Source organism: Eptesicus fuscus, chromosome 17, assembly GCF_027574615.1.
Source record: "Eptesicus fuscus isolate TK198812 chromosome 17, DD_ASM_mEF_20220401, whole genome shotgun sequence".
NCBI lineage: Eukaryota > Metazoa > Chordata > Mammalia > Chiroptera > Vespertilionidae > Eptesicus > Eptesicus fuscus.
The window spans coordinates 53,691,304-53,715,698 of NC_072489.1; the positions used below are offsets into that span (position 1 = coordinate 53,691,304).

Below are 24,395 nucleotides of genomic sequence, written 5' to 3' on the forward strand. Positions count from 1 at the left end.
GCCACCACCAAACTCAGTAGCATTAAACAATAAACATATGTTAGTAATCTCTGGGTTAGTTGGGTGCTTCTTCTGGTCTTGGCAGGATTCACTCATATGTCTGTGGTCACAGTGTGTTGAGTCCGCAGTGCTGTTAATCTTGGCTGGGTCTCTCACATACGTGGAGGTCAGCTGGCTTTGAGCTGGTCCAAGTGGTTACTGCAATCACATTTGATGACCAAATTAAGGCATCCATCTAGCCAAAGGCATCCTATATAATAAAAGCCGAATATGCAAATCAACCAAACAGCAGAACAACTGGTCGCTATGACATGCACTGACCACCAGGGGACAGACGTTCAATGCAGGAGCTGCCCCCAGGCCTCAGGCCCCAGGCAGGTGCCAGAGGGGGCTTCCCCCCCTGCCCCCCGATCACCCTGCTGGTCGCCCCACAGATCAGCCCTGATCGCCGGCCAGGCCTAGGGACCCTACCTGTGCATGAATTTCGTGCACCAGGCCTCTAGTAAGGAAATAAACATCTGTTGTTGATGAAAGGAGCTGCAAGACCACGTTGCAGAGGGTGTGGATATTTAGGGGGAGTGTGGAGAACTGTGGCCATTTTCTCAATCCACCTATCACCATCTCTAACCTGGTTCTCCATCCTAGGAAGCCTGGGACTGGGGAAGAAATAGGTCAGGTGTTGGAAGGGTTTTTACAGTGATGGGTCAGCTCAGGCCCCAGTCTCTGGTGTTCTTACACTGCCTTTTCCTCACTGCTGTCATCAGAAGTGAGGGCACCTTTTTGATTCACTGACCTTTGACTTTCTCCATGAAGGCATGCTTCTTGTCAAACCACTAATGGTAATGAATGAAGAGTTGCTTCTTATCTTAAAACAACACAATAGTCCTGATCAGATTTGCTAGTCAGGAAATCCAGTCTCCACAGTCATCATTCACTCTTTTATTTTTTTAATTTTATTACATTTATTGCAGTGACATTGGTTAATAAAATTATATAGGTTTCAAGTGTACAATCATCTGCTTATTGCACATTATGTGTTCACCACCCAAAGTCAAATTCCTCCTGTCATCCGTATATTTGACCCTTTTTATCCTCTTCTACCTCCCCTCCACCACCCTTTCCTTCTGGTAACCACCATACTGTTGTCCGTGTCTATGAGTTTTTGTTTGTTCATTTATTGTTTGCAGTTTCATATCCCACATATAAGTGAAAACATATCGTTCTTGGTTTTTTCCATCTAACTTACTTCAGTTAGCATGATATTCTCAATATCGCTCACTCTTGCTAACTCATGTGAATCACCTCTTCATTATTTCAAGGTGTAACAATCACAGTACTTTTAAAGAAATCCCCTCCTCACCAGCACTGAGCCACCAACTGTGCACTTTTGTACAAATTTAGCGGAGTCAGAGGACTTAAAATTGCTATTGTCTTACTGTGGAGCCACACCCTTCTTGTAGTGGCTGCCCAGTTCACAACCTTAGCTCCATCTTTGGGTGCACAGGGGTGGGCCTCAGCCTGGCCTGCCCAATAGGAGCCATTCCCCATTGCTAACTAATTCAGGGACAGCTCCTGACCTGGCCAGGCCCATCACCTGGTAATTAATTAAGAATTCTGAGCTGAGATACACAAAGCCACAGGGTGCCGGCAGCAGAATCAGGTCCAAGGCAGCGGGGATCTGAGGAGGACTGAGGCCTCCAGGGTGGCCCCATTTCTTGGGCTTCCCTGGGCCTCACGGTTCAACAATTTCATGGATTCCATGAGATTCCCCAATATTCGTTCAATAAATCTCTCCTTTTTTAAATGCAGCTAACCAGAATTGATTTCCGTTGCTTACAACCCATAGACCCATAATATTCTTCTAAAAACTTACCTGTTTAAATAGCTCATAGTTTGTATTTCACTGTTGTTTCAGCGAGTGAAGATGGGGAGAATAGCCAACATACATAGAAACATGTGAAATGGACAGATCTTCTTTGGGAGTTTATCTCACAGATACACCATCCATGTGGAAAGTGACAGATGTATAAGAATGTTCACTAAGGCATTTTTTTTTAAAGTAAAATATTGGAAACAAACAAATGGTCACCAATAGAAAACACACCAGCTCTTATGGTGGTTTCAACCACTGAACCCCCACAGGTAGGGTCCTTCCCTTGGGTGGGAGCCCACAGATGAACTTGGCAGTGAGGTGAGCTAAAAGGGAAAAAGGCACAGGGGACAGATCACATATAATTATTTCTCCTAAATCTAATCAGATGTTCAAATTCTTCCTGCTTCTCTGAAGAATAACATCTCTTTTTTCCCTTCCTTCTTAAAACTGTGTCCTCTCATCTTTCTCTGCCCTGAAATTCACTGAGAAGAAGGGGAAAATGCCCGTGAACTTCATTCATGGCACATTCATTCTTTCATTAACTCATGACCATGTCAGTGCCAGGCACAGAGCCAGCAGCTGGGGTCCAACTGTGGCCAAAACAGATGAGGTCTCTGTCCTCATGGAATTGCATTCTAGGTGGGAAAAGCATGACTGCAAATATATAAGCAGGTAAATAAGATAGGTAATGATACCTTGTCATGAGAAATCTAAAAAAAAGCAAACAAGTTGCTGGGGTCAAGTGAGGAGGCTGACAGTGGAGAAACTTCAGGGGTGCTCAGAGATGGCCTCACTGAAGAGGTGACCTTAAAGCCAGTTGTTGAACGACAAGAAGGAGCCAGCCCAATGGAGGTCCAGGGAAGAGAGTTTCAGGTCATGGGAACAGCAAGCACAAAGGCCCCGAGGTGGGAAAGGACCAGGCATGTTGGATGGAAGCCCATGTTGCCATGTGTGGAAGGCAAAGTGGAAGCAGGAAGAAAAGAGGTGTGAGAGGCGGTCAGGGCCATCTGACATCTATAGACTCATTTACCTATTTACTAGATTATCATGAATCTCCTCTGGGGCCAGCACTGCGTGTCCAAGGAAAACATAAAGGCCTCTGATGTCACCAGCCTGTGTCAAGCGCTCCAGCCCCTCCTAGACCACCTGAACAGACTTCCAAAGCATAAATACTTCATCGCTTAGGTCAACCAGATGGCTCAAGTCTGGCAGTTCAGCAGGAAATCTGTTTTCTATTTCAACTTACTCTATGTAGCTAATTTTCCTATTCTATGTGGTTGACACTCAACAGGTCTTGTTGATAACTTGCTCCGAATAACTGAATATTCAACAGTTCCTTACTTCACTCTGTACAGACTGGATTCAAATCCCATCTCATCACTCATGATCTATGTGACTTTGGAGACAGTTTATCTCTCTGTGCCTCAATTTCCACATATGCAAAGAGAGACAAATAATGATACCTACTTCATGGGGATGCTGTAAGACTTAAATTCAGGAACATGTGTGAAGTGCTTGACTGCATGCTCTAAGCCTTAATAGCTGTTGCTGACTATTCTTTGTTATTCTGGGAGAAGTCCTTTCTGTTTTCTTAACAGGGGAACCTCTCTAACTGCCCTCCCCCCGCCCACCCCCAGTGTTCTGGTTACTCTGGAGAAGTGTGAACTTTGACACTAAGGCATATTTAATTTGGGGAGGTAGAGGGCACCAGTGGTGTTTGCCATGAGAAGGCTTATCTGCCTGCTGTGTGAACTGGCCAGGCTGCTCGCAGATGCATGTCTGTGGATAATTCATGACGGCCTCACAGAGGCTGGATCTTACAGGACGGGGTGTGTAACCTTCAGAGGACCTGGGGAAACCCAGCAGATGTGACCGTGTCTGGTGACATGGGCTTTAGAGGCTCCTGAACCCAGCTATTCAAAATACAGTGGACCTGGCTGGTGTGGCTCAATTGGTTGAGCATTGTCCTGTGCACCCAAAGTTGCAGATTCGATTCCTGGTCGGGGCACATGCCTGGGTTGCAGGCTCAGTCCCCAGTGGGGAGCATGCAGGAGGCAGGGAATCACTGTTCAGATCTCACATCCATGTTTCTCTCTCTTCCTTCCTCTCTCTCTAAAAATCAATAAAAATATATTTTTTTAAAAATTACAGTAAGATAATAGAATAATTGCTGCTGTTTTTTTAAAAATATATTTTTATTGATTTCAGAGAGGAACGGAGAAGGAGAGAGAGAGAGAGAGAATTCAATGATGAGAGAGAATCATTGATCAGCTGTCTTCTTCACGCCCTACACTGGGGATCAAGCCTGCAACCCAGACATGTGCCCTGACCGAGAATCGAATGGTGACTTCCTGATTTTTAGGTTGACTCAGCCACTGAGCCACGCTGGCCGGGCTGTTACTGTTTTAAACCACTATGTTTTGAGTTGGTTCATTACGCAGTAGATAACTGAGACAGGGAGTTAATGGGGAATTGTGGTCAGAGGCTATTGTGGGGGCTGTTGAATCTATCTCCAGAGCTCATGTCCTTGGGTACTACCGGACTGTCAGAGACAGAGACAAGACAGAGACAGAGACTGAGACAGAGAGAGGAGGTGTTTCTTAGTCAGACACTCCCATGTACATTCACGTATGTGAGGGCACATCCATCTGTTCTCAGCGGGAAATGCTACCCTCCAGTTTGCTGCTGTGACCTCACTGGAACTTGCATACTGCTTAGTGATGAAATAGGAAATCAGAAAGTGGGGCCCACTTGGCTCACAAGCACATGCACAGGCTCATAGGTACAAAGTTGGGGACTTTGGACCCCCTTTTAATCAAGCATTCTTTCCTCTTCCCAGGCTTGTGGGAAGATTGGACCACTATTATTAACCTCGTTCTGTGTATTTGTGCAGATTAAGCTATTAAGTGCACACAGCATGTTTTATCATCACCTGCTGTTTCCTTGAGGCGGCGTCCAGACGATAAAGCTGCAGTATAAAAGCCGGCCTGGGCACTGGATCCAGAGGGAGAGGAAGCCTGGACCGTCGACAGGGTAAGTCCCCTTTGCCATTCTCCCACGATCTGTGAAGCACAGGCCGGGAGAATAGCCTGGCATCCCCGAGTCTGCTCGTTGCCCTGGCACCACTTGATGAGGCTGGTAACATCTGAATGTTTTGCAGATGGTGAGCATCTGGGCAATCGCGCTCTTTCTGCTGGGAGCAGCCCAAGGTGAGAAACAGCACACCTGCCCCCTGGGGAGAACTGGAGCCCAACGTCTCAGCTCTGGCCAGAGAAACTGAGGCAGCTGGGGACAACTTCAGATCCAGAAAGAGGCGGGTGGGGCTGGCACTACCTGGGAGCGAGGCCATTGTGAGGGGACCCGCTTTGCAGCATCTCCCCAGCATCCTGCCTTCATGCCCGGGGTGCCCTAGGCCAGACTTTTCTAGGGAAAGCATTAGATACCTGCCCGAATTAACAAACTGACTTACCAGTGCCCGTCCCCACGTTTGTTAGATAAATATATTTGAAGAGCTGAGATGGGACACAGACCTTTGACTCAGTGGGACTGGTCCCGGACCAGAAGGTGGCACTAGGGGCAAGAAAATACGGGTGGGGCAGAGGTGGTTGTCTGCATGGTCTTCAGACTGTCCCCAGGCCGGGGAGTGACCAGGCTGAGCAGCAGTGACGTCCCAGATCCCAGGTCCAGAGTTAACCCTTGAGCAAGCCACCTTTCTCCACAGGAAAGGAAATCTGCTATGGTCAGCTCGGCTGCTTTTCCGACTCTGAGCCCTGGGGTGGGACTGTGATCAGGCCCCTGAAAGTCCTTCCCTGGAGCCCCGAGAAGATCGGCACCCGCTTCCTGCTCTACACCAACGAGAACCCAGACACCTTCCAGGTGAGGCCGCTGTCATTTCAACACCATTGGAGCCGGGGGAGGGGCTGTGCCCACCCCGCACACCAGGAGTTTCTTCCCTCTGTACCCCCCGCCTCCAGAGCACTGCCCCACCCCAGCCCTCAGCTGCACCCTCAGGCCTGGACAGAGTAGGTCTTCAGTAAAACGTTGGCTTGAATGAATGAATGGCTCACATTCCCCAGAACCTCTAGCTGGTTATGGGATTCAGTTTTGGGCGATGAGCTTACCAAAGAACGCTGGGAAAGGTAAGACCTTGAGCCACAACCCAGACCCAGTGGAGGCAGTGAGTCCTGACATGGGAAGGTGGGGCAAGAAAGGGAGGTCAGGGTGGGCTTCATGGAAGAGGGGGCCTTTGTGCTACATCTTGGAAGGCTATAGCATTGGGGCACGTACAAAATGGAAGAGAGAGGCAGTCCTGAGTGGCTGGGCTGCCAAAACATGCAATCCCTCTGCGTTTGTCACAGAATCTCCTTCCCTCTGATCCATCAACGATTGAGGCATCGAATTTTCAAACAGACAGGAAGACCCGGTTCATCATCCACGGCTTCATAGACAAGGGCGATGAGAGCTGGGTGCTGAAGATGTGCAAGGTAGGGGCCGGCTCCCGTCCCTGTGGCCCGCTCTGCCAGCCGCGGCCACTGCGTCCCGCCAACGTCCCTGCATCCCTTTAAGCAGTCGCAGTAAATGAGCTCGAAAGGCAATTCAGCTCCTCTTTACGAAAGTAAAAGTTCCTTTCCACTGGACTGCATCTGGACCCGAAACGATGACATCTGCTATGCGGACAGACGCGTCCTTGCTTCTGGCTAAATCAAGGTTAAGTGTTGTCTGCTGCCATGTCCAGAGAGGGCGCGTGGAATTCCTGTCAAGGAGGAATTCTGTTCTTTTTGTTCAGATCTTTCCCCCACCCCTGAGAGTCAGGCACGTGTTGCTAGGGCCATTTTCTGTGAGAATGAAAAACTGAGATTGGCCGGTGACTAAAAAGGCAGCATAGAAACTGCCCAAATTGTATGTAACATAGCACCTGTTGGTCAGAAGAACAGGCAACAGGCAAACACACTCATGTGCACATACATACGCATGCAAACACACAGATACACGGGGACACATGTGCACAGGCACACACACAGAATATGCCATTCTCCCTTCTTTTTGTGTATCCACGGTTCAGTCAACTTTCCTGGCACCGAAGCATTTGCCCAGCACACCATTAGTAACTCTGATCTATAACGCCACCAGGAAAAGTTACAAACCAGAAAATTGAAGGCATTCTGTGTTTGCCCTTGGCTTTCCAGGCATTTAACTCTGTCTCACCATGAATAAGCACTTTCGTGTATACGCTGTACGATATAGCTGATGCCCCAGTTCTCCAGAGGTTCCTCAGGGTTGCTTTAAAAATAAAAGTCCTGCGGAAAAACCTCCTGTATCCCTGGGTGTGTGATCGCACAGATTCGGATCATAGATGTGAAAAGATTCAGAGTGGATTTTACATTTGTAGGGCCGTTTCTCTTTTCTTTTCTTTTTTAAATATATTTTTATTGATTTCAGAGAGGAAGGGAGAGGGAGAGAGAGATAGAAACATCAATGATGCGAGAAACTCATTGATCGGCTGCCTCCTACCACTGGGGATCGAGCCTGCAACTCAGGCATTGTGCCCTTGACCGGAATCGGACCTGGAACCCTTCAGTCCGTAGGCTGACGCTCTATCCAGTGAGCCAAACCGGCCAGGGCTCTTTTCTTCTTTTAATCTTTATTGTTGAAAGTTTGACATATGCTCCCTTTTTCCCCCTATTGACCTATTCTAACCCAGCCCTGCCCTCCGTCCCAGGCCTTCACCACCCCATTGTCTGTGTCCATGGGTTATGCATCTATGCATGCAAGTTCTTTGGTTGATCTCTTCCCACCTACCCACCCTCCGCCGCCTTCCCTCTGAGGTCCCGCATCTGTTCCATGCTTCCTGTCTCTGTAGGAACGGTTCAAATTCCAGCTGGCCATGCGCACGGCCTGGGGGGACTTCTAACCTTTGATGATCAGTTCCTTTAACCTCCAGGAAGTTTTCCTTTCAGAATTCTTCTTCCGCTTTAAAATCAGGGCAGTTCTATTTCTCAAATATGTCAGCATGTGTCCTCTCCACGAACTTCTATGCTTTCCTGACCCTAAAATCAGTAATGCTTCCCTCTACCGTCCAACTGAGTCAATGCCCAGCAGGCCGGGCTGAAGGCAAGCCCGGTGATTGGCAGCAGCGTTGCCAAAAGGCTGAAAGGGCCCCTCGAGGTCAGACCCACAAGGACATTTAGACACTGGCTCCCAGAGATTGCCCTTGAGGCCTTCCCTTTTCAAAATGGGGTTCTTTTAGGGATGGAATTGTTCCCCCACCTAAGCACCCTTATTGAATTTGGGGGGAGAAAACCAGAGCAGCCAGCTTTCCTACCAGCTGGAGAGAGAATCTGTTTGCATTCACCCGGGGTGACTCCTAACTGACAACAGGTTTCCCTACGTCTAGTTGATCCCAGCGCCCACCTGGCCAGGACAGGGCACGGCCAGTCGTAGCTGCTAGCGACGGTCCCTGAGCCCTGGCTGGATGTGGCTTCAAGGGCCCGAGCGCGGTAACGCCTGCTGTCTCCCACCAGAACATGTTCGAGGTGGAGGAGGTGAACTGCATCTGCGTGGACTGGAAGAAGGGCTCGCAGACCACCTACTCGCAGGCCGTCAACAACGTGCGCGTGGTGGGCGCCCAGGTGGCCCAGATGCTGGACGTGCTCAAGGTGAGTGGAGGGGCCGGTGGGGCCGCCCGGAAGGCAGGCGGGGCCCCTGGCCTCACTTGGGTCAAGATGCCGCTGGCATTATAGATTTAAAGGAGAATGAGAGAGAATTGCTATTTCTCCTCGGGTCTTACTTCGAAAACTCTGAAAGTCGCCTTAGTGGATTTTCTGAGAGGATGGGAAAGCGCTAAGAGCTCACACTGGGGGCTTTTTAAAAAATATATTTTTTTATTGATTTCAGAGAGGAAGGGAGAAGGAGAGAGAGACAGAAACATCAATCATTGATCGGCTGCCTTCTGCATGCTCCCTACTGGGGATTGAGCCTGCAACCGGGCATGTGCCCTTGATCAGAATCCAACCTGGGACCCTTCAGTCTGCAGGCCAACGCTCTATCCACTGAGCCAAACTGGCTAGGGCCACACTGGGGGCTTTTATATTGCCTTCGATTAACAGACAAGAAAGTTGAGGCCCAGAAAGCTTAGCTGGTTTGCCCCCTCAAAATCATAGAGCAGATGAATACAAGTTATCTCTGGGCCCCCAAGCATCTAGCTCCAGGGGTCCCACTATACCAAGTGGGCTCTGTTTGGGGGAACAGCTTGTCCGGGGAGAGCCAGCGGAGCCAAAGGACTGTGCACAGTTAGCAGGTACCACTCCACCGGCCCGTTGTTGGGGGTCCTGCTGATGGCGGGGAACCCCTTCCGCACAATCAATTCAGCTGTGTCTTCCTTTTCCCTAATGCTTTGTCTAAGTCACTAATGTTCAGTGACTCCTTTGTCTACCAGATGAAGGTCCCAGCCACTTCTGCCTTACAGTTCAGGGGTCCATGAAAGAACCAACTGGTTCTAACTACCCCGCAGCAATCCAAAGCTGGGGTGTTTGTACGAGAGGCACTGGAGACCAATAAACGAGGATATTTGGGTGAACATCAGTGAGACCAACACTCATATCTCTATGTTATGTTTGTTCATCCACTATTTGGGGGTACAGTGTCAGGAGCTGTGCTAGGAGGTGAAGAGGATGGATGAGGGCCCAGACCCTGGAGGAGCTTATAGTGGAGACTTGACAATGGAGTGTGGTCAGGTTCTGGTGGGAAGAGTCCCGGGCTGTATGGAAGCAGGTGGGTGGGTGGGTGGGGCTGATCCGGATGGGGCAGGAGTGGGGCTGATGTGAGCTGTGTGGACGAGAGCTGGGCAAGTAGTTGGGGAGATGGACAACCCCAGGAAGAGGATTCCGAACCAGGCCCAGAGATCAGAGACCATGACATATTTGAGGGCCTGAAAGTTCCCCAAAGGGTTCGCTAGAGAAGAGTCTAGAAGGATACGTGTTGAGTCAGGAAAGCTCTGAGGCCCTGGTAATGAGCTTGGACTTGATGCTAAGGGGAGAGGGAGCCACGGAAGGCCTCAGCAGAGGAGTGACAGTATCAGGTTTGAACGTCCCAAAAACCACTGCACAGAAATGTCCTCAAAATACCATCTTTCCTCTGCAGACAAACTACAGCTACTCACCCTCCCAAGTTCACCTCATCGGCCACAGCCTGGGAGCCCACGTGGCCGGAGAGGCAGGGAGCAGGACTCCAGGCCTGGGCAGGATCACCGGTAAGGCCCAAGCAGCGGGGCTCTGGGTTTTTCCCCAGGAACCCCACGACATGGTACAAGACTGCAGCCCAGCTCAGAACAGGCCCCACGGAGACTGTCCCCTTGGCCGCGGCAGGGAGCTTGCACCGAGCATTTCAGGAGGCCCCCTGGGAAACGGGGTGGTGGCTTTCTTCCTCTTTGTTTTCTCTGCTACTTCTGCCTCTGTCCCTGTCCCTGCTCTCTAAAACCAGGTCTCCTGGTGATGTGGGTTCCTCAGCAGGACTGGGCACCCAGGAAAAGGCAGAGTTAGGCTGGTATGAACGTGGGCTGGTATAATTCAGAAGGGTCCATATTGTTCATCTGCCCTTCCCTATCCATGCCACTGGAGCCCTCCTGCAATGAGCAATTGAGACTCTGTGTCCAGGGGGCCATGGCACTGGACACTTCCCGGTGGTGGCACCCCTTTGGTTAGACGGTGCGTGGCCTGAGCAACTGTACATCTCGGTCCTGTGGCCACCACAGCGAGGCCTGTTGCCTGCAGCACTGACCATCTCTCTTAGGGCTGGATCCGGTAGAAGCAAGCTTCCAGGGCACTTCTGAAGAGGTCCGACTTGATCCCTCCGATGCTGCCTTTGTGGATGTGATCCACACGGATGCAGCTCCTCTGATCCCCTCCTTGGGTGAGGCCAACGATGCTCCAGCCGTGCGCATGTGCAATTGGGTTTTACCCAGGGGAGCCTTGCACTGGAGAAAAGCTCATTGTTGTTCCCAACATTTCAGGTTTTGGAACGAGTCAACTGATAGGTCACCTTGACTTCTTCCCCAATGGAGGAGAGGAGATGCCGGGATGCAAGAAGAACGCCTTGTCCCAGATTGTGGACCTGGACGGCATCTGGTCAGGTAAAGCCAGACTGGGGCACCGCCTTCCTGGGTGAGCAGTGCCTTTCCCATAGCAGATCTGAACAAATAAAACACCCTGCTCTTTAAAAATATACAACCCCCTCCCCGCCGCTTCTAGACCTTATTTCTGAAAACATTAGCTATATATCATTTGTTATATCTAAGCTCTACTGATTTTGTACTTCCTTAAAACGTTGTGTGCAAGCAACAAAGAATTACCAAACCATTGCTTAAAGTTCTAAATCCAACAATAAATTGGTAGATACACATAACAAAGTAAGGAAAAACGATGAAAGCTAACATCCTGACTCAAAGAGAATGTGTCTGCCCATTTCTCCCTTGGGAGTCAGTGGTATGCTTCAAGCTTATGCAACTGGCTTCGTTTCAGTTTCCATGGCAAAACCATCTGCACAGTGAGAGTCACCATTCCTCAGTGTTGAGTCAAGAATGAGAAGCAATCACACCTTAGGAAGGGTTAGCGGCGGAGACTGGGCTATTCGAGGTGGTTAGTCTTTGTCATTGACCAAGTGCCCTGGGATAAAGGGCATTCTTCAGACGCAGCTTTGACTGTACCTAACAATGTTAAAAGTACGAAGGATAGGCAAATTTTTCAGCCAGAGGCATCATTTGGCATCATATAGGTTAAAACCCTTAGTGATCTGACCAGATCTAAGGAGTAAAGATTTTTATTGAATTCAATCAAAATGGCTTGGCAAGTATGGACACTATCAAAGCAAATATTAAGGATAAGACTTGTAGGTTTGTCTTTTATAGCTTTGTGGGGGTTTCTATGGCTAGCGCAGCCTAAACTATCCATCAATGATGGCCAAGCAAGTTCAGCCCAGGCCTGGAAAGTAGGAATCTATCCCTTGGTAGGAGTTATGGAAGCCAAGGAGGATTGTAAGGAGTGAGATGCTGTGACAGTGGTAGGGATGCTCATATACAGCCACCTAAAGCTACTCAACCCTCCTTTTCATTTGCATGAAAGTGTTGTCACCCTGGTTTTAGCATGTCTAGGAGGTCAACGTCACCTCTGTTGTGTCTTCAAGGACCTCCAGCTTGGTGCTTGGGACACAGGATGGCAGAGGGTAGAGGCGTGGACTCATGAACCACATGGGCTTGGGTTTAATTCCCAGCTCAGCCATTTACAAGCTGTACACTGAAATCTGAGTGTGTAACCTATAGATCTTCCTGCAGTTAGGGATGGGGTGGTATCCACCTCCTGGGAAGGGTGAGGAGGACGTGGACAATCCATGTGTCGTTCTCAGTACCATTGCCCAGCACACAGACAGCACCCACTATGTGCTAACTGCATTAAGGTGGCTGGATTTGGGACTTCCTTACATTTCTGAAAATACAGTCCCACCTTGGAACCATCCCACCTGGAGAGGCAGAGAAGTTGTCACAGCTCCCTGACGGCCTCTGCGGACTTCTTCGTTTGTTTCCCCAGGAACCAAGGACTTTGTGGCTTGCAATCACCTGAGAAGCTACAAGTATTACACGGACAGCATCCTCAGTCCTGACGGGTTCACTGCGTACCCCTGCGCTTCCTACAGGGCCTTTAAGTCTGTGAGTTATTGCCCCACACCGAGTCCCACTGTGGGACTGTTGTCCAGCTGTGTTTGGAATCTGCGGTACCTGCTCTCCTGGTTCTGACCCTCCTCTCCTTGGTTTGACTGGCCCATCAGAGTTCCTGGTCCTGTGGGGCAGCGGGATACAAAGCTTTAGGCAGGCGGTGGCTAGCACTCTAGATGAGTCACGTGGGTGAGGAAGACTCTGGAAAATCAGAGAAAAGAGCAGTCCATTCGAAGATGTAGAAAGGCTTCCTGCAGGAGGCAATGTTTGACTCTGGCTGGTAAAATCACATTTCGAAGGCAGAGAAGGAGTGTTTGTGTCTGGCAGGGCAGAGCAAGAATAGAAGAATGTACAAGAGGTGAATTCACATGAGGTGCAAAGTGGTGGTGGGAGGAAAGACGGAGGCTGGGGTTCAATGCCAGGCCGGGACTTTGTGCTTATGCAGCCAGCAGCAAAGGGAGCGATGGAGGGAATGGCATTCTGGAGCCTGCCTGTTCTGGCTCATGAGAGCCGGTGGGAGCAGTCTCTTCCCACCGCCACATTCAGCGACATCATGTTGGTAGCCTGACAAAGGCCACCGTCAGAGTATTTACACCAGGGAAATTGGCAAGCACTGCAATCAGGATTGGTTGGGGTTTTGTTTTGTTTTGTCCCACAGTTGGCTGTTAATCATTCACCAGCACATCACTCCCTGGAAGGTATAATTGATCTAACACGGGACCCGCTATTTTCTAAATATGGGCATCCTTCTTTTCTAAAGCTCCCCAAGCAGTTCTAATGTAATGTGCACCGGGCGTGGGAAGGTAATTTCGAGATCATCTCTTCCAATCCCCTTCTGCTTACAAATGAAGAAGCTCAGACTGTAGGAGAATTGCTCCCCTGGACGTATGGATCTTAAAAGGACAAATTCACTCCTTACAGCCTGATGTATCTCTTCTCATTAGAACAAGTGCTTCCCCTGCCCAGACGAAGGGTGCCCGCAGATGGGCCACTACGCCGATAAATTCGCCGGCAAGGCGAGCCCGGAGCAGCAGAAATTCTTCCTGAACACGGGCGATTCCAGCAATTTTGCCCGTAAGTTGCACCTCGACTTTCCCTCCCGGGGAAAGAAAGCTTCGTTTCTGTTCTGAGCGGAGGGCTTGTCTCTGACCTGAAACATTTATGGATACATTTTTATTATCTTAGAAAAAGGACACTTCCACCCAAACCATCCCATTTAAGACTCGGCTGGGGGTTTAGAAAGAGCCTGCATTTCTCCCATTTTATTTCTGTGGCATGAAATGAGTGGAAGCAAATAGTATAACTAATGGGATGGCAGCAAGTTGCACGTCTCTGTGGCATCTACCCTGAATTTTTACTGCTCCACAGTTCATGGTCCCTTTTTTCCATTTTTTAAATCAAATTTATTGGGGTGACATTGGGTAATAACATTAAATAGGTTTCAGGTGTAGAATTGTACAAGTCTGTGATACATCACCTGTATATTGCATTGTGTGCCTACACCCAAAGTCAGGTCTTCTTCCATCACCATATATTTGACCCCCTTTACTCTGAAGATTATGTTACATATACACCTGTTCTTCTATTTATTCAGCAAATATTTACTTGTTATCAGTTCTTTGCTGGGCTGAGCCCCTTAAGAAGCCCAATTCCAGTCTCTCCATTGTCTTCCCACCCCCCATCCACCAGTACCTGGTACCCAGGGGTTGCCCCTCTGGTGGAGGGTGGATGGGAATCAGAAAGGAGTGATTTCTCTCAAAAACCTGCTGGATGGACTAGGTCACGGGGTACAAACAGGGCATGTTTGGGTCACTTTGCATGGACCCTGCCCATGATGGGTCCCTAAGATGTTTCACTGTAAAAAAGAGACTGTACTATATAAATACATGAATATAAAACCTGCCTCATATAGTCAGGTCAGGTTTACCGAGACATAATTTCTTATAGCAAAATTCACCCTTTGTAGTGGATAGGTCTATGAGTTTGGACAAATGACTAATCATGTAACTACCTCCACAATCAAGACGTAGGACGTTTCTATCACCAGGTACATTTTTTTAAAGACATTGGTTAATCAACCCTTCCCCTGATGTAGTGATGCATGAAATACTTGCCCATAGTTAACGACAACCTAAGCATTCACACACCTTGTATTAATTCCTCAACCAACATTCATTGATGGAACACAGACTATGCTAGACACTGGGGGTGCGGGGAACAAGACACGCTGCTCATGAGATTTATAACCCAACAGTGAAGACAGAACCGAGCCAGTAGCTATAAGGGTGTTGTGCCTGGCGGGCCCTGACCAGAGGGACAGGGACAACATCTCTGAGGATGTGAAGGACAAATAGGAATTAAGCAAAATATGTGTGTATTTGTGTGTGTGTGTGTGTGTGTGTGTGTGTGTGTGTGTGTGTTTTAATATTTTTTATTGATTTCAGAGAGGAAGGGAGAGGGAGCTAGGGATAGAAATATCAATGATGAGAGAGAATCATTGATCGGCTGCCTGCTGCACACCCCCTACTGGGGATGGAGTCCATAACCCGGGCATGTGCCCTTGATCAGAATCCAACCCAGGACACTTCAGTCCGCAGGCCAACACTATCCATTGATCCAAACCAGTTAGAGCTGTATGTGTGTTTGTTTATACAAAGGATGTGTGATATGTGTATACCTGTGTATATGAGTGTGTGTTTGTGTATGTGAGTGTGTGGTTATATGTATATAGATTATGTTAGTTTGTGGTTATCTTATATAATAGAAGTCTAATATGCTATGTGTCTGACCGTTTGTTTGACCAGTCACTATGATGTGCACTGACCACCAGGGGGCAGACGCTCAGACCGGTAGGATAGCTTGCTGCTGGGGTACGGCTGATTGGGACTGGGTGAGATGGCCGGACATGCCTTGGAGCCCTCTGCAGTCCCTCCCCAGCCCCAATCATGCACCGGTGGGGTCCCTCAGTCTGGCCTGCGCCCTCTCACAATCTGGGACCCCCTCGGGGGATGTAGGAGAGCCAGTTTCGGCCCGATCCCCGCAGGCCAGGCCGAAGGACCCTGCCCTCTCCAGGCTCCCAGGACCTCACTGCTGAGCTAGAGTTCCAGGTGAGGGCATGAGCATCTTTTCTCTTTTCACCTTAACTCATGGGACTATCACTCAGAGCAGAACTGTCCCAGAGAACTTTCTGCAGTGAAAGGAGAGGCATTAACCCCACGCGGCAATGTAGCACTCAGCATGTGGCTAGTGAAACTGCAGAACTAAACTTGTAATTTGATTTAATCTGGATTTCCCTTTCAGCAGCCATGTCTGGCTAGTGGCCCCCTGACTGGGCCATGCAGATCTGAAGGGAGACACTGCTAAATACGTATTTCCCCTCAGGGCCTACTTTGAGTTGCAGATTAACACGTAGAATCTCTTACGCTTTGATGCCTCCATCGATGTAAGGGACAGAGACAGGCATCTGAGATGTGGGTCAAGTGTTTTGTGCATGAATAACCCGAACTCTTCCATCCCCTGTGCAGGCTGGAGATACGGGGTTTCCGTCACCATGTCTGGGAGAATGGTCACTGGTCAGGTCAAAGTTGCCCTGTTTGGAAATAAGGGTAACACTCACCAATATGACATCTTCAGGTAAATTTTCTATCTTAGCACCCCATCTCATCTGATGACGTACAGGGCCTTCAGATCCATCACTTAAATGCTCATCATCTCTTTATCTGTCAATGGATTTTAAATTCTTTCCTTTGTGAACTGAAGTTCATTTCAGACTCCCACTAACAACTTTTCCCCTCTATTATAAATCCAGACATTTCATTCTCTCATGCAATAGATCATATTTTTAAAACAAATCTAATTATTACTCCAGATATAATGCTTTCTATTTTGTTTAGTAGCATGTGCTTACATTAAAACAAGTGGATAACTTGTCACTATATAAATAATTCTTCCAGAAAAAAACAACCATGTGAAGGAATTATATAATTTTCTATAAGAAAGTTTTGAAGAGAAATTGACCTGAGTTTGAGTAACCAACACTTAAATAATGGTTTGATTTCTGGCTTTTCCATGTCTCCATCCTTTATTTGGGAATCAATTTGGAAAAATACTCCATTAATTGAGAGTAGGAAAGAGTGATGTGGCCTTATTTGGTCACTGGAAGTTGTTTCTGTGAAGGAAAATGCTCCTATTTCTCTTTCAAGGGGGGTCATCAAACCAGGCTCCACCCATTCCAATGAGTTTGACGCAGACCTGGACGTGGGAACAATTCAGAAAGTCAAGTTCCTTTGGAATAACCACGTGGTAAACCCCACCCTCCCCAAAGTGGGTGCATCCAAGATCACCGTGCAAAAGGGAGAAGAGAAGACTGTGTATGTATCTTTGCCGGCTTGTGCCTAAGGGAGTCTGCAGAGATTCCTGTTTGTAGGGACAGCTCAGCCCAGAAAGTCAAGTTATGGAAGGCAAGGTCAAGGCAGGTCTGAAGTGGGACTCTACCACAGAAATGTGGCCGATGGCATCAGATATTTGCTTCTTGGTTCTTCCGTTTGTTAACGGAGAGTCTTCTGTGCCTCGGTTTCCTCTCCTGTGATGTAAGACTCGTGAGGATCCCACTGCGTGTCATTAAGAGCTCAATGTACCGTAGCTACTAGACTGGTCAGCCGGGTCCCCAGAGTGGCCGAGCCGGGGCTGAGCCCAGCTGGAAACCAGTGTTTGTGCAGGGCCTGCATGTGCTTGTGGAGGAGAAGAGGGGACAGAGGACCCAGAGACCAGGGCCACTTCTGAGTAACGGCTGGCCTGTCCCAGAGCCCAGCTGCCTGTCACTGGCAGCCCAGAAGGCAACCACTTCCCCAGTGATTGGCTGAGGCTATCACCCTAACGCTTCCCTCCTTGCTTTGGAATTGTGAATCAGCAAATCCCTTTGCTGAACAAGTCCAATCACCACATAAGCAAGCCCAGCACTTAAAGAGGGTTCCTTTTCTCCACAGGTACAACTTCTGTAGCCAAGACACTGTGAGGGAAGACGTCCTGCTCACTCTCACGCCCTGTTAGACGCCAGGCACAATTGGTCGCTGTGTTAACATCAATAAAATCCAATGATGCATCAGTCTCCGCACAGTCTGTCTCTGATATCAGCTGCCCCCTGCAGGGACATTTGGGAACTGAACATCTTAAAACTCCCAAATGTCCTGAGCATTTCCATCTGTTTGGGTTTCTTGCCGTTGACTTCTGATCACACACCCTTTCCCCCCAGTTTCCTTGGTCCTCATGGCCACTGTTCCCGCCTCACCTGAGAGGTGGGTGTTTGTGCCTCAGCAAAGCCTTTCATCAGACAGGGGAGGAAACTGAGGCTCAGGTTGGGGTCTTGCTGTTCAAGCACACAGGGTGAATCAGAGTCCCCTCAGGACTGAGGGCCGGGCCCCTAACTCCAACTCCACATCTCCTCCCCGACTCTGCCATCACCTTGAGGGATCATGGAAGGCATGAAACACCATGCTGTGTCATGGGAAGGACCACGTTATGACGTGGCCTTCGTGGTGGTAAATTCTGTGGTGATGGGACCACTTGGTGGCCCGGCTCTTGGTGAGGTATAGGGCTCCAGCATCCAGAGGCTGTGATGGGCACATTTGCGCAGCACGGACAGGCTTTGATTCCATGGGGAATCAAACCAGTGACCCTGTCCCTGGGCCGGCTGCCTCGGAGCCCTCTCTACCTGCCTGGCAGGCGCCACCCCCGGGCAGCTCAGCACGGAGGACGAAAGGCTTCTAAGAGGAGGGACACTTCCTGTCACTCTATGGTCCCAAACCACCAAGGAGCCCTCAGCGGCTCCGACCTCCCTGTGGACCCCCCCACACACACACAGGTGTTCTTCTCCTGGGAGGGGGGTATTCTTTAAGGTGGCCCAGCCTGTCCCGTGATCATCCCCAGGGGGCTGTGCAGGTCTGGGCAAGTCACCCCTCCCCAGAGTGGCTCCCCTCTTGGCCACCAGGCCTCGCATCCCACACGGCGGTTCCAGCGGACGTTGTGAGGGATAAAGGAGCGATGGTAGTGAGGGCCTCACAGTGCAGGGCACGAGGCAAGTGCTCAATGAAAGCGGTAATGATGAGGGTGGGCGCGGGGGGCACCGGGCAGGGGCCCCTTGCTCACAGTTCTGCCCAGCACTGGCCGTGAACCGACACCCTGGCTAAGGCAGCACCATGCTGGCAAAAGCGCTCCATCAACAGAGCGCTACCAGCCACCAGCTCTGGGCTGGCTCTGGAGGGTGAGGAGAGCAGAGCCTTCCATTCAGTCCTCTTCCATGCAGGCCTCCAGGCGAGCACAGTGGGAGGGATGCCCAAAGCAAGGATGTCCCAGGACAGGGTGGCCCAGAGCGGGGAGGAGCAAGGTGGGGAAGGCTCAGCACCATCCTCAGGTCTAGGCCAAGGCTTGCAAGAAGACTGGGAGGCCAGCCAGGAGGAGGAGGCCCCTGTGATATCCAGGCAAGAGGAGAGGGGACTGTGAGGGCAGAGAGGAAACCGGAGGCATAATGGAGGGGGTGGGACTGGTTGGCCACAGGTGACAGCCTGTCTCACCTCCTCCCCAGGCTCACAGACATGGCCGATGACTTGGGGAGAACAATGTTTAAACAGGCCCCCCAAGGCTGTGGGCTACATACTAGGCACTCAGTGAAAGCACTGCCCTGAGCCATGGATGACTTGGGGTGACCTGGGGTGACCTGGGTCTTGGCTGCAGGCCCAGTGGTGGCCATGTGCTCTGGGCAGGGAGGCACCGGATGGAGGCTGAGCTGGGGATCGAACCTGCAACCTGGGTATGCGCTCTGACCGGGAATCAAACCAGTGACCTTTCGGTGCATGGGATGACACTCAACCAACGGAGCCACCCCGGCCAGGGCTGGGCACAGGCCTTTTTAAGGGCCTCCAGGTGATTCCCACATGGAGTCCTGCTGGCATACAGTATTCAGTGATATGCAAACAGGGGCTCCACTCCCAGGGCTGTAGGCCTACTCGTCTCTGAGAAATTGTTAATTTTGTGTTTTCGTTTTGATGACAATCCACATTGTAACCCAGGAAACAGACAAAGCTTTCTCTCTCCTGCGGTCCTTTGCCGCAAGACTCTTGTTTCCTGGGTTGATGTGCAATGAGGTGAGGCTCATGAGAGGGTCCCCGGGGTGGTGAGAGCTTTTAGCTAGGGCGGCACCCACGTGTTCACTCGGGCCCCAGGCCCGGGGAACCTGGGGAGCGGCATCTGGGACTGACACTGGACGCCATGCCCAGGGTCCCAGGCTTTGAGAGCAGAGAGTGGGCTCTGGGACCTGGAGGAGCAAATATGGAGAAGAGGGAGGGATGGTGGAAGAGTGAGCCTGGCAGGGCGGGAGGCAGGCCTGGGAGGGAGACCTCGGGGACAGGTTCCTCGGGGCAGATGGAGAGGCAGCCGCCTCCCTGGCAGGGGGAACCACAGGTGCAGGTGCTCAGAAGAGGAAAAAGCAAGTTCATTCCAGAACAGCGAGTCCTTCTTCCATGGATGTGACTGTACGGTGGGGGGGTGGCAGCGATGAAGCCGGCAGGGGCCACGTGGTAGCCTGATGAGTCACCTCAGGCTGTCATAATGAAGTGCCACCGACTGGATGACTCAAACAACGACTGGATGACTCAAACAATAAAACGCATTCTCTCACAGCTCTGGGGGCTGGAAGTCCGAGCCCGGGCTCCGGGCTCCGCAGGCCTGGCTCCGGGCATCTCTGGGAAGAGCTGGCCACGCCTCGGCTGGGAGAAGCATCGCCAGCTCCTTCCTTCACGTCCATGTGGTGTTCTCCCTGCGCGCCTGTCACTGGTCCAAATTTCCCCTTTTGTAAGGACACCAGCCAGCCGGACCTGACTCCTCTTTCCTGTATGGCGACCCTATCTCCAAACAGGGTCCTATTCTCAGATCTTGGGGGTTAGGACTCGCAACATATCTTTTGGGGGAACCATAATCCAACCCCTAACAGTGGCCAACTTGGTATGCCTGGTTTAGGAGCTTGGACGCCACCTCAATTTTACCTGATACCCCACGTTATTCTCTTTAGAAAAAGCCCAAATGACACAGCCCGGGGCAGGCCCTCTTCATGGGCTGTCTTCCTTTGTCGTTGCATATTGATTTGTAGGCACTCGGGTGTCTGTGTCCCATGGACCATCGGCCGCATGAGGACAGGGAGGGAGGATGCTCTGCTCACTGTTGTAAGAACATCCCTCAAGGCTGGAAGAGCGCCCCGCATGTTTTAGCCACATAAAAACAGACATAAGTGCCTGGCCAGTGTAGCTCAGTGGTTGAGCTCATCCCATGCACCAGGAGGTCACAGGTTTGATTCTCAGTCAGGACATATGCCTGGGATTGTGGGCTCAATCCCCACTAGGGAGTGTGCAGGAGGCAGCTGATCGATGCTTCTCTGTCTCTACATCTCTCTCTCTCTCTCTCTCTCCCTCTCTTTCTTTCTCCCTTCCTCTCTCTGAAATCAATAAAAACACAATTTTTTTTAAAAAACAGACATGCATGAATGAACAAACACATGAGACATGCATCTGAGGGCATAGGGAGCACCACAGGATTAAGCTGGGAAGCAGCTGTGGGGAGGGTGACCTGAATGGGGAGGGGCAGGGACCTGGAGAGAGGTGATGGCAGCCTCGCAAGGGCAAGGCGAGGACAAGGACAGGGGACTGGAGGGCACACATCAAAGAGGTGCTGAAGCAGAGGAATAAACAAACGTTCAACAGGCCCAGGGTGGAGGAGGAGGACCCAAGCTACCCTGCCCCCGCCCTCCCCCCGCCCCCCCAGGCAGCTGCTATGCCAGCTGGCAGGGCTCCCCCAGGCCCTGACCCTACTGCCACCAGCCAACAGGTGGCACTGAATGACTTTTCCCACAGGTGCTGGCCTTCCCCTTCTTCCCAGGGCAGACAGCTGGCGGAATCTCAGAACCTCAGGTCCCCAGAAAGGAGAGGGGAGCTGAGCTGGCCCTGCCATGGCAGGCAAATGGGAGACAGCCTGGGGCCCCCCTGGCCTGCTTTAGGCCACCCTGCCAGAGAGACCAGGGGGCAGCTTGGGGCAGGGACAATGTTCCTAAACCAGTGGTCTAGATTCTACCCATTTCACAGGTCATCCACTGAGACCTACAAGAGGAGAGGAGAGCAGCACAGTAGGAGGTGGAGCCCTACGACCAAGGCCTGCTCTTCCGATTGCCTTAAAGGAAGCCCTTTAACCTTTCAGGACCTTGACGGTCTTGGCCGTAAAGTGGGACTAAACAGGTGCTCTCTTTCTTGAGCATTGACAGCTCTAAGAGCTACGATTGGATCACTGCCATTTCCTCCCAGGACACCACTTGACCTAGGCCACCCAACTCCTTTCCAACGCTCAGCCCTCAACACCTGTCCTCGGGGTTACACTCCCCAGATGTGTTTGCTCAGCTTATTCTCATTCATTACCTTGGATTTTGTCACCTCTTGGGTGATTTCTTATCCTCGGGAAGGGGGGTTCGGATGGTGTGCTCCCTCGGGTGACTGTTGCTTGAATAGAAAAGGGAGGTCTTTTCTCTAGGTTTCAGCTTCCAAAATTTCTTGTAGGAGCCCAGATTTGAAAAGGACCTTAAAAGTAGATCCTCTAATCGGCCCTCACCTGATCCTTGGCTTCTGTCCGCCTCTGCTCAAGTCGTAATGTCACCCAGGCGAGACGGGGAGCGAACCCCACTGAGAAACTCCTTTTTCCCAGTGACTCTAATAACCTTTGGAAAGTTTTTCCTTACAGTGAACAAATCTGCCTCGGTGAGTCCCTGGAGGACAGGGTGACCACCATCTGCCCTTGGCATGTAGAACAGGGCCCGGTGACCTGGAAATAGCAAGGGCTGAACTAACTCCCTCCCCTTTCTCTCCAGCTCTGCCCTCTGGTGGTGGCTATTGACCAGATGAGCAGTTCCCTGACTCCTGGACCAATCTGTGGCTGGAACCAGGAGGGCATGGTGATGGGACCCACTGATTATTTGAAGATAACGTACTAAACCTTTGGCAAAAACTGCACCCAAACCACAGAATAGGTTGGCTGCTACCAGTGTGGGTTGCAGAACCAGAAACCTAAGAACTACACAATTCTGAGCCCGTCCCTGATGAAGACAGAAATCCTCATTATGGAGTCAGGAAAGGAAGGAACCCAAAGCCTAGCTGGTCCCCCCAGGTGGACCCCAGGCCTCTGAACCACATCCTCCCTCAGGGGGGAGTCAGTGGCCAGCTGCACCTGTGAGGAGCCCCAGTGGCAACGAGATGGCCCACTCCAAGGGCTTATCTAAGGGACAAGCTACAGAGGTGGACAGGGCTCAGCAGCAGCTGGGAGCTCTCACATCCTGGTGGCCTGAAGCCCGGAGGGAGGGCGCTGTCATAAGAACATGGAAGGTGCTGGGTCCATGGGAGGGAGCTGCAGTCCTCGGGAGAGAAGTGCAGGGACAATGTTGCCCAACCCCAGCACAGATGGGAGGGATCCCGCCTGGGTAGAAATACTCTAACCCTTCCTCCTCCCCTCTGATCTCCCTGAGGCGCCTCCCATTGGCTGAACCCAACCAGAGGGCCAAGGGCAAGGCCAAGGCCAAGGGAGGCCACAGAAGCATCCTCCCAGCCACAGGGCGGGGAGGGGAAGGCAGGAGAGGTCTGGAAGTTATCCAGCTCACCAGCCCCATGAGTCATTCGCTTCCAAGGTCCCATCCTTTCCTCCAGCAGTGCCTGCTCCAACAGTGATCACGGTACCTGCCAGGTGCTGTGCTAGGCTCTGGCCACACCGGAATGACCATACACACCTCGACCCTCCCACCAAGGCAATGTCTAAGCAGACAGTCATGGAAATGTGCTTACCAGCTGGGATCTGTCCCATGGAAGAAAGATGGGAACATGATTAGAATGTAAAGGAAGACCTGGGCCCACTCTGGGCAGTGAGGAAGGCTTCTTGGCGGAGGGGGGATGCTTTGACTTAGGTCAGAAAGGAGTGGGGATGGTATGTTTTGGGAAGAGGAAACAGAATATGCAAAGACCCCGGGGTGGGCACTTTCAAAAACTTCACACAAGGCCGGCCCGGCCGGTGCGCCTGGAATTCAGTGAGCAACAGAGAGAAACTCGGCCCGGCGGTGTGGCTCAGTGGTTGAGCGTCGACCTATGAACCAGGAGGTCGCGGTTCGATTCCAGGTCAGGGCACATGCCCGGGGTTGCAGGCTTGGTCCCCGATCCTGCAAGAGGCAGGCCGGGCCACCTCCGCCTTCTTATCTCCAGGTCAAAGTTCAGTCCGCGCAGCTCAGAAATTCTTTGGAAACAGACTATATGTTTTCCAAACAAAGCTGTCTACTTAAACAGTGTTTGTTTCACGCTTTCTTGCTCAACAGGGTTGCCTTTGTTCTCTGGCCAGGTCCCTGGGAGGCTGCTCTCCACCCAGCCCACCCCCGGAGAAGAGGAGACGCGTGTCCTCATACCCCGGCGCCTCCCGGGAACGGCAAACCTGCAGACCCCCATCCCTGCCGTACCCACAGGCACCGAGACGGGCGTGGGCTCCTGTCTCCGAAGGGATTTTGAACAGGAGGCTTGATGTTCCCTGTTCTCACCCAGAAACACAATCTCATGGCAGCTGAACATGTAGATTCAGATTAACGGGGTCCTGTCCTGTCCCCAAAGTCTGTTTTTTTTCTCCCTCCAATCTCACTTTATAAATAGCCCCGCCCCCCGGCTGAGCTGACTGTATGTGTTTATGATAATCTCGGTGCAAAGCACACTTATCTATCTTCCTGTCCTTTCCTCTAAAGCGTCCAAAGGGTAAAGCCTGGTT

The 24,395-nt window shown here is 51.0% G+C and overlaps 1 protein-coding gene across 1 annotated transcript; it reads left to right on the forward strand.

Moving 5' to 3' along the window:
• The first annotated feature begins 5,033 nt into the window (after positions 1-5,033).
• On the forward strand, positions 5,034-17,624 carry PNLIPRP1 (pancreatic lipase related protein 1). Its single transcript, XM_028149550.2, has 12 exons — positions 5,034-5,082; positions 5,595-5,749; positions 6,232-6,357; positions 8,395-8,529; positions 10,013-10,121; positions 10,661-10,780; positions 10,881-11,000; positions 12,451-12,569; positions 13,520-13,649; positions 16,100-16,208; positions 16,778-16,945; positions 17,561-17,624. The coding sequence occupies exons 1-12, from the start codon at positions 5,034-5,036 to the stop codon at positions 17,622-17,624; spliced, it is 1,404 nt and encodes a 467-aa protein (XP_028005351.1).
• The last annotated feature ends 6,771 nt before the right edge of the window (positions 17,625-24,395 follow it).

What these genes read in the sequence shown, in the direction of transcription:
- PNLIPRP1 (XM_028149550.2), top strand. Translation starts at nt 5,034, where the DNA reads ATGGTGAGCATCTGGGCAATCGCGCTCTTTCTGCTGGGAGCAGCCCAA. An exon ending in CCTACAGGGCCTTTAAGTCT is followed by an intron (nt 12,570 to 13,519) that starts GTGAGTTATTGC and finishes TCTTCTCATTAG; the next exon opens with AACAAGTGCTTCCCCTGCCC. An exon ending in CGATTCCAGCAATTTTGCCC is followed by an intron (nt 13,650 to 16,099) that starts GTAAGTTGCACC and finishes TCCCCTGTGCAG; the next exon opens with GCTGGAGATACGGGGTTTCC.